The sequence below is a fragment of the Orbicella faveolata genome, unplaced genomic scaffold (genome assembly GCF_042242905.1).
Source record: "Orbicella faveolata isolate gen_17 unplaced genomic scaffold, um_ofav_v1 contig_25, whole genome shotgun sequence".
Classification (NCBI taxonomy): Eukaryota; Metazoa; Cnidaria; class Anthozoa; order Scleractinia; family Merulinidae; genus Orbicella; species Orbicella faveolata.
In genome coordinates this window covers 8,362,934-8,373,289 of record NW_028301553.1, presented here as the reverse complement: position 1 = coordinate 8,373,289, position 10,356 = coordinate 8,362,934, and the positions used below count along the sequence as shown (strand labels likewise).

The 10,356-nt window shown below is 39.2% G+C and overlaps 1 protein-coding gene across 2 annotated transcripts; it reads left to right on the top strand.

The window, feature by feature from the left end:
* Positions 1 to 618: 618 nt before the first annotated feature.
* On the top strand, positions 619 to 10,177 carry LOC110050355 (beta-1,4-N-acetylgalactosaminyltransferase 3-like). 2 transcript variants are annotated; one of them, XR_016208281.1, is made up of 5 exons: positions 619 to 1,836; positions 3,371 to 3,890; positions 4,530 to 4,674; positions 5,587 to 6,490; positions 9,927 to 10,177. XR_016208281.1 is itself a non-coding variant. In XM_020756272.2 (4 exons), exons 1-4 carry the CDS (start codon positions 761 to 763, stop codon positions 5,733 to 5,735), a joined length of 1,890 nt encoding a protein of 629 aa, XP_020611931.2. In that variant the 5' UTR covers positions 619 to 760; the 3' UTR covers positions 5,736 to 10,177. The 2 variants fall into 2 exon arrangements, 1 of the variants encoding a protein (XP_020611931.2); XM_020756272.2 differs by having other exon boundaries at positions 5,587 to 10,177.
* The last annotated feature ends 179 nt before the right edge of the window (positions 10,178 to 10,356 follow it).

Sequence of the window (10,356 nt, the reverse complement as noted above, 5' to 3'; positions counted from 1 at the left end):
GAAATTTCTAGTGACGAATGGGACAGCGTTTTCCGGAATTTCAAGAACAGAGGAAAACCTTGCGAGGAATGCCGAAATTTTCGGAAATTTCTTACCGCGAATTACCGACTTTCCTCCCACAATTTCCGAAATTTCCGGTTGAATGGTTCGCTTTTCGAAAATTCTACAATTTCCGGATTGCTGGAGATTTCCGTTTCGAATTTTTTCGGAATTTAATTTGACCATTCTCGTCCACTAGCACGTGACCAAACGAAACGGAGGCTCTCAGGACGAGATTGTATCGTGACTGTATTACCTCAGCACAACTCGGTCACCGCTCAAGACGACACAAGAGTGTCCCGTTTTCCTCAACTCAGTGTTTAATCTGCTATTACTTAAAAACGTGTGTAAATACTTCAATATCATATCAAGTTTTTAAATGAATATGCAAATAAACTCGCCAGCTGGCAAGCTGTAGTTATTTTCAGTTATTTTAGGCAGTTTTACGCCATACGCGACCGGTGTTTTATTGCTTGACTTGATACAGTATCATAAAAAAAGATCAACTGAAGTGTGTTCGCGTCGAAGAAAATAAACAAACACTTTACTAGTAACTGTTTTGAGTGTTTTAAGTGAAAGAGTCGAAAGAAATAATGTCATACAACAAGTGATGACAAGTAACTTAAATCAAACAGGGTCTTCGTCATGCATCATGCATGGCTGATTTGAAACCAGCAGCACAGCTGACATGCCCGCACTGAGGTAGCGCGCGTTTCGTGTCATGGTTTGGAGGAAATTGCGTCGAGGATTTCTACTTTTACTCCCTTTTTACGCTTGTTTGGTATTTATTGGATTTTTTTCATTTCTTTGGTCGCGTACAAAAACGCCATATCAACAATATCCGAATTCTCGCGCTGTCCTCTTGATTGAACCGGTTTCACTGGTAAATCTTACTTTCAATTCCTCCAATATTCCTGGAGTGTTGAATCTACACGTGTGGAACGACTTGTGCGGTTTAGACGTGGATCGCCTCCGTGAAACTCCACTCTTTCCCCGCTATCCACATGAGAGATTATTCTTGAGAAGTTTTCACACTGTGCGGGATTTTGCTGGCTACGGCCAGAGAATTTTTGGCTTCATTGAACCGAAAGCTTCCGGGCTTTACACATTCGCCGTCTCGTCGGACGATACATCAGAGTTGTGGCTCAGTTTCGATGAAAACTCGCACAATATTCGTCTAATAGCGAGCGTTTTCTCTCCCACAGAAAGTGCCTGGACAGACGAAGGAGATTTCTGGAAATATCCAACACAGCTATCTCGTAATATCCGCTTGGTTGCCCGTCAAAGATATTTTGTGGAAGCTCTGCACAAGCAAGGAGGTGGAAATGGTCGTATACAAGTTTATTGGAGGAAGCCAGGCTCTGTAAAACTCGAAGCTATCACGGGGGAGTATTTACGCTCGTATTGTGATGACAGAAAGCTATACACTGGTAAGCTTAAATTTCCGGAAGAAGGACTCGAAGCGCTCACATGGACGCCCAGTCACGTTAAACAAAGAAAATATAAAGGGTTGAATCTGAGCAGTCAGTTTAACTATACCTCTCTTCCCTTCATCGACCATAATGTAGTAAATGGGATGTTAAAGTCGTGTTATTACAAACCGAGTTATATTATTGAAAGAAACTTAAGCCGTTATGAAGGAGTGAATCTTGTACACGAGTCTTTTGTTTACCCCATCGATAACACCTATTTACATCGAGCGTTCGTCCCGTGGTCAGAAGGGAATAAACTCGTCAATAATCAAACAGTGAAAGACGTGGTTGGAAAATTTATGGCAAACTTACAGATTTTGCAAAGGTGAGTGTGTGACTCTGTCTCCGTCAAAATTTGAAAAGCGTAATTTTAATATTACACTTCTCAATGTCGGGTTTTGAAGAGTTCATCATGTTGAGATTAAGCTTGATAACATTTTAATGACGAAAAAAGAGACACGACGTGTAAGCTTAAGTGACGCTTTAGTTGGTTCATCGACCCACAGCTAAGCTAACTAGATTCTACAAAAGGAAGGCAATTTCATAGCGTTACAAGCTTGAGGCTCGAATATGTCTTAATTTTGTTTTGATTGGTTTTCTTAGCAAAAACGTGGCTTTCGACACCTTGTGTGATAAATAATTGAATAGTTGAACGCACTCAATTTAGTTGTAAGCTATTTTTTCGCAAATGTTTATTCATCAGTACAGATAATTGCAGGCTATCTCGGCGGGGGTATTTTGCAGAACGTCGAGCGCCGAACGCTAAAAGCTATGTAAAGTGTCAGTCACGTTTGCTTGCGGTTGACTTTTATTTGTTGGAAGGATCCAAATACGATGAACAAAAAAAGTGCTGTTCTTTCCAAAATATAAAAGCTAACCGCAAGCCAAAAAAAAAAAAAACTCTGCCAAGATATTTTTGCCACATAAATTGGTGAGGCTTGTGATATGCAAAGACCAATCTTGCGATATTTCAAGTTGCAGACATGATCAAATTGGAGGCAAATATTAACCCCCCCACACCCCCAAAAAATCCCTGGGGTAAAACTGGACCCCAAGAAAATCTTCTGCTGAAACAGATGTAATTTGTAATGTAAATATCACATGCAACTCCTTCATTAAATATTAAAACAACCGACGTAGAAAAAGAAATAACACGCAAACTACTGTAATAAACATGACAATAAAATGCATTGTTGGAAAAAAAAAACTACATTTTTTTACCTGACATTTCGTATGTTTTGACACACCTCCTTAGAAGTGACTGTTGAGAGTAGAAGCAACAACTAAATTTTATTTTAAGATAAGTAACATAAACATATTAGCTGCAAAAAACTTGATCTCTATTAGTTTGCATCTTTTAATATACAATTTTTTTCAGCTTTTGGCATTTTCATTGTTAATTAGTTACCTATCTTAAATTTAAATTTGAATTTAAATTTGAAGAACAATAATGGGGAATTATCTGCCATAACATCACTCTTAATGAGTTTGCCTTAACTATATTCAAATAGTGGACCATGGAAATTCTGTTCACTTGAAATACAGATCATTACTATCTCACTATCAAATTAGTTGTACTGTTTAAAGCTCTGTGCCAATTTCGACAGTTTCAGCATCTCTTGTAGAATAATTTTGGATACTAGTGATCTGTTAAAAGAACCTGACTATAAAGGATCCCCTAGGGGTTTGGGGGAACAATGGATCATGGGATATTTTTCTGGATTAATTTAACAGAAAAAAGGATGTCTGTACTATTGACAGGAACTTTGGCAAAAAAATTTACAGATCACAAAACCAATTTCAAATGTTAGGTGCTGAAATGGTTCTTATAAATACTGACCAAAATGTTTTCTTTGTAGGGGATACTACCTGCAAAATGTCCTTAATGTTGAGCAGAACCCAGATCTTAAGAATGGAAATCGTTTCCTTCTTGAACTTCAATTAGGTGTCCAAGGATCAAATGAAAGCTTTCGTCTCTCAGAATATGTTTATGCTCCAAGTGGCAAGGATGAACTCTGTTTTCCAGAAGGAATGGTGTGGCAGAGAAATGCAACCATTTACTTTATACTCCCTGTGAAAAACCAGGGCAAATGGGTGCATCACTTTGCATCTCAACTTGCAAACATGTCTCGTCAGACTGGCGACTTAGGATTCCATGTTATTATTGTGGATTTTGACAGTGATGACATTGACATTGATGAAGTTTTCAGTGTGTGGTCTCTTCAAGAGCGTTATACACTAATCAAGTTGAGTGGACTTTTTCATAAGACACTGGCGATTCAAAAGGCTGTCAAGGCTGTTCCACATGATGATGATATAGTATTTTTATTTGACCTTCATATTGATGTTCCTATAGGACTGTTGGATAGCGTAAGGAAGGTGAGATTCTAAGTTATGTAAAAATTGTAACTTTATTCAATTTTTAATGTGTACAAGATGTGTTTAACTTGTGAGTTAGAGTTCAGTGGATTCCCAATTTCTCAAACCCTTGATTTTTCTAACCACACAATATCTCATTTTAAAATTACACTTGTCTGACGTTTCAATCTTTCAAGCATCATTTTCTAGACAACAGTGAAAATATCAAGATGACACAAAGATTTAAATAAGTGAAAACATAATTTATATTTTTGTGCATGTTACTACGCAGCATGGATGGAGTTCAATGATGGTTTGCATTCTTTGATTATCAGCATTTCATAAATTAGCCACTTGAAATTGTTTTGGCACTTTTTATTACTGAAAAGTTTTGATTAAATTAACCAAACCCTGTTTCTCTCCCCTGAGTCAAACGCTGTAATTTTACCCTCAATTTTTCAAACTATGTGATAAAAAAAAAACTAGGATTCCACTGTATACATTTTGAAATGTTAAATTTCTCCCAATTTATTGTTACATGATGTTTTGTTAAACATAAGTAACTAACTGTCTGCAATAATATTATGTGTGTCAATAAACTAGGTTCTTCATCTTGGTATAATTTGTTGATATATTAAGTGAACTGTGTTGTGTCTGTAGCACACCATTTTAGGCAAGATGGTATATGCACCAGCTGTTGGCCGTCTGGAATGTGGAGAGTTTCCAAGTGATCCCCGTGGTTTTTGGCAGGAGAATGGTTATGGGATTTTAAGTGTTTTCAAAGAGGACTGGGATAGATTTGGAGGTGGGTACCTGATTTTTAAAACTACAGTTGAACCGCTATAGTATTAAGTGGCTACCTATATAGCAGCCACCCCTTAACAAAACGGCCAGTTATCAACGTCCGAAATCATTGTCAGTAAATTACTGTAAATAAAATCCCTATTAACCAGCCACCTCTACTAAGCAGCCAGGGCCACCTTTTGGTCATCCCAATGATGGTTTTCCTATTGTCTTTACCCTTATTAAACAGCAACCCAAAATTTAATGCACCTATTTCACCTTTTTTGGAAAAAGTGATAACAGAAAAGAGTGCGAAATAGAAAGGGATGCCTGATAAGAACGTTCAAATACATGGTTATCATGATTGTCTTGATGTGATTCCATATCACTGAGCAGTTGACTTGATGGTAAAAAATATTCAAAGTACATGGTCCACCCCTGTTAAACAGCCAACCCCTATTATGATCATTTTGTGTGCTGATGACAGCATATCTTTATTTTAAGGTAGTCCTTTACATACATGTAAGCCTTATTGGCTTCCCTGGGCTTCCTTGCCTTATACATTGATATTTTGTAAGTGTATTTGTAAAAGACAAAAAAAATACAAACAAACAAACAAACAAAAGAATACAACTTCCCACTTTCCCCTTTCTCCAGCTTGTCTCATCTGATTCAATACCACCACATAATCCTATGTTACTACAATCAAGTTTAGAAAAGGGAGGCAGTATTTCTGCTGCTGGAGTTTGAAAGGGGCATCATCTCATATAAGAGGGTGTCGCATTGCATCCCTGCCTGGGGGCAGGGATGCAGGGAGAGGTGCTTACCAAGGAAAGTGCCAGTGAGACAAGTTTCCCTCTTGTTTACCCTTGTGTATGAAAGATAAGGTATTTCCATAGGACAAACTAATGCCTCTTTTTCATTTACTTCCTAGGGATGAATGTGAAAGACTTCACCACCAAATGGGGAGGTGAAGACTGGGACCTGATTGATCGGGTGTTTTCAGTACAGCTAGAAATTGAAAGACTGAAACAGCCTGGCTTGTTTCACTACTATCACTCTCATAAGGGAATGTGGCATTGAAATAAGATTCTAGAGATGCACTGGATGATTTCTTGTATTAGCTCAAGAGCTGGATAAGAGCATTTTGCTCTGTTTAGACTTGGGAGCTGCAAAAGCTGATCTCGGAGTGAGAAATATTCCCGGGGGGGGGGGGGGGCTCCCATATAAAAAGTAGAAGGGTGCTCATTGGAAATTTTGAAAAGAACCCCTGATAGGTACCAAGATCCTGTTTTGTGGGCTTGGCTTGAAATTTTTTCACCCCTTAGAGGTATCCATTCTAAAGCCACACACCAACTGACATTGACTTTTCTCGGCTCAATACCTTGAAAAGTGCTGCAAAAGCTCTTGCTGTGGACCTTTTCAGGTGGAACACCCTCAGAGGTACAAAATGCACTTTTTTAACTCCTAAATGGTACGAGTACCCCAGTCCTTTTTTATATGGGAGTTCCCCCCAGAGGGGGGGGGGATTTCCGCTATACTCAAGAAACCCAGGGATGAAGAACGCGAGCTCAAGGAGATTGGGAAATGTCTACAAGCAAACTGTTTGCGTGACCCGACTCAATGTTTGGGGCTAATCTGCCATACACCTGCCTGTTCAACTGATTTTTCCCAAGTCACAGACATGAGATTCCTATCCCAGGAGTGGTAGGATTTTTCAAGATCAAAGACTGAGGATGGTCACGTTGCCAGGATGTGTTTGGCAAACATATAAACGTAGTGGCCTCACTTTTGTCTTGAAAATCGGAGAGTTGGGGAAACTGTGTCGTCATTTACAAGTACGTTTCTTTTGTCTATCATTTTCATGACCTTTTAACAAGTAACAGTTAAGTCTATAACAGCTCAAATATTTCAACTGGGCATGAGATTTTTTTTCGCAGACATGAGATGGAAGTTTTTGACCCTCGGGCGTGAAAGTCGCGCCTAACAAATGAGAACTGGAAGGTATAGCAAGTGAAACAGCTGTCCATTTCTTAAACTGAAACGGACGGTTATGCACTCATCAGCGGCCATCCCGGGGGGCTGACCCCGGGGAACCCCCGGGCATTTGCACCAAGACATTTGCAAATTTCCCCTACCCAGGGCCAATATTCTTCCACAAAAATCTGCCACTGTCCCTCCCCTGGGGAGCATAATTTGAAAGGACTCCCAAATTGTAACGTAATTTCCTGCATAATTTTTAATAAAAGTTTAACAATAATATATACAGTAAGCAAAAATAGCTAGTCCACCTGTTTTCTGCACACAGTGAGGTTCAGCCTTATACATTTATACATAAATAGAAAATATGAATAATTCAAACAGATGACATTATAAATATTCAACACCTAATCATCAAAAGATTAGCATAGAAGAGATCATAGATTGCTTCCGAAAAATATTTTCGCTATTTTAGGGAAGGATGATCAACAAAAGGGGACAGATTTACGAGAGAAACGTAAGACACGCTTACCTTTTTTGGAAGCCGTTCAACGGTAATACCCAGTCCCCGCGGTCCGGATCTTTCATTTTCAAGATGGCGGCGATGTTACAAATCCCGCGGGTCTTTACCCGTGTATCTTGCCTCGGAAGTGCAAAGGCGGTCCAATGGCCCCGTCCCGGGCCAAAAATTGGGGACAAAAGTCAGCAAAACCCGCGCTATTCCCCCGTATGTCCCCAGGGTCAACCCCCCGGGATGACCGCTGATAAGTGCATTATTATGGAAAAATGAATGAAGATAAACCTTCCTGCATTGAAGTCGCTAACAGTTTAAAGCGGGCTTCCCAAACACATCACTAAGAGAACCAAGTGAAAGAAACCAAAAACAAATAATGAGCGTTTAAAATGAAGCAAGTTTAATTTTGAGTTAATCGTGCAGGCATGTGCTAAAACCCAGACGGTGGATTCTGGACGATGGACGATATCTCTGACATTCATTTATTTGTCATGTAAATTGTCACACAATCTTGTCACGCGATGTTAAACTATTGAACAGCGAGAATTCGTGCCCTCCCCCCTCCCCTCCCCCGAGCAAAAATATAATTTATTTGGACTGGACAAATTATCACGAAGTTCTGATCGCGGATTTGTCGTCACGTAATGTCACGCATTCATTTATTTCTCTCAGCCAAAGTACATATACATGTATAAATTTTCCACACAATCTTTTGCTTTTGTCACGCGATGTCACCATGGAGTTTTGAAATATTGAACAGCAAAAATTCATGCCCTCCCCCTCCCCCAGCAAGAATCTAACTCTTAAGGAATGGGCAAATTATCACGAACTTCTGATCGCGGATTTTTCGTCACGCAATGTCACACATTCATTTATTTCTCTCGGATAAAGTATATGTGGACATTTCACCAGAGTAGAGCCGTTAGAGAGGCCATAGGTCTGCGTGGTTTCTGCTGTTATCCGCGTGTAATTTGTAGCGTTTGACACCTCTGTTTTTGGCCACGTGCTAGTTTTCTTGGCTCATTTGTACTGCAAGATATGTTTTAAGCTCTTTAAATATTAGCTCTGCAGGAACAAAGATTGAAATATTCCGTGAGCATGTTGGTTACTTGCATTTTGTATTATTACGCCGGGCCCGGCTGTTTGATTTACTGTTGCAAGTTATGCTGCTTGTTAACACGGGTGTCATATTTATCTTTGTCCTGCTTCGCCAGAAATAGCTGTAGCTTTCCTTGTTGAAAGCTACGAGTATGTCTTAGAGAAATGAGAGAAATAAATGTCCGAGGAAATAAATGTCTGAGAGAAATAAATGTCAGAGACATTGTCCATCGTCCATCGTCTATCGTCCAGAATCCACCGTCTGGGTTTTAGTACATGCCAATCGTGCATCGTCAAGGAAAACGATGCCAAGAGAACTCAAGGTAGTGGGGGATCTAGAGGAGGAGCCCGGGCCCCCTTATTTTGGGTAAAAAAAAGAAGAAATTACAGAAGGAAGAAAAGCCGGCAGGGTAAGCAAAACACTCCCCCCCGCCCCCCCTTAGCTCAAGGTCTGGATCCGCCACTGCAAGGGACTCGTTGGCTTAGACGTAAGCTGGGGAACATGTTAGCAGCCAGAAGTCAGCATGCAGTATTGTTCCTGTTTTCTTTATCTGTAGTACTTTCAATTTGAAAAGACAGTTATGCATATCGTAGACTTTCGCTTATAAGCCCTGGGCTTATACAACTTTGTATGGGCTTTTAGATGGGCTTATATCCGAGGGGCCTCATAACCGGAACAACAAACCGTTTCGAATCGAGCTATAGCTGCACCTGTTGATGGAAATAGATTTTTTATTTACTGGTAATTAAGCTTAAAACATCATAATGAAACGAATTCTAAACATTGAAAGCAAATGGGTCTATAACGTGGGGCGCTTAAAGCGGCGGCGGGGGGGGGGGGGAGGTTATAAGCGGCAGTTTACGGTGTGGAAAGCGAAACACGACGAAAATTAAGACGTCTTCCGCTTCTAGTCACTAATACCCCCAAAGAGCATTTTTGGTGGGAAAAAGCGACTCGAAGAGATGTGGAATCTGACAACTTTCGTGACCTCAAAACTTCACTTAGGTTCTCGGAGCCTGTCGCTAAGATTTATATTAGTAAAATGATTTTGAGGTTATTTATTTATTTATTATTTATTTATTCAATTGTAATTGAAATATCGGTTTCTAGGTCCTTCCATAATAGTTATTATGTGTAAAATAGAATGTCCGAATCAATGAGTTCTTTGAAATTGAGTTCGTGATAAAAATTAACGCTATAAGGGAACGAAGTTTCGACCGTTCAACGGTCATTTTCAAGTTCGGTAGAAGAATAAACTTACATGCATAAATATATGGTTAAAAACGCTAAAATATGTATGTGGAACAATAGGCGATGAAAAGTAAAAATACAGTAATGCGAATGGTATGCATAGTTGTAGAAAGAAACTTTTTATCACCTATTGTTTCATATACATATTTTAGCGTTTATATTTATGCATGTAATTTTATTCTTCTACCGAACTTGAAAATGACCGTTGAACGGTCGAAGCGTTGTTTGCTTATAGCGTTAATTTTTATCACAAAATAGAATATTTATTTATTTTTATTTATTCAATTGTAATTGAAATAGCCGCGTCTGCGTCCTTTTCCATAATTATGTGTAAAATAGAAACAAGAAGATTGTCGAAACTTAAATTGAGGGACGTAGTCACGAACTTTTACTTATTAAAATTTATTATTTGTTTCGAAACTTCCAACAGGAATTTTAATATAATTGCCCATGGAAGAGAAGCCGAGAATTCTGGAGTTGCAGCTGGAGTCTATTCATTATGAATAAACATGTGAAAACAGAAGATTCACACCATGTGGAAAATGTATATTTTAAACCTTGCTATACATGTGTTAATGAAACATGTGCGAGTCTTACAATGGGCGATGTTTTGTCTGTCTGTTTTGATCAACACTGTAGCCTGATGTCCAGCAGTAGCAATTAAATGTAGACATGATGATAGATGCGAATGCAGCCATAACACTACTGGAAGAAAGACCTGAAAAAATTTTCAGGCTTTGAACGGGATCCGAACTGTATCCGAAATATACCCTAAATATATACAATAAGATTTTTCCACCCTTGGCGTTCTACCAACCCTCCGCTTATAGAAAATGAGAGCCATGATCTGACTCAAGCTG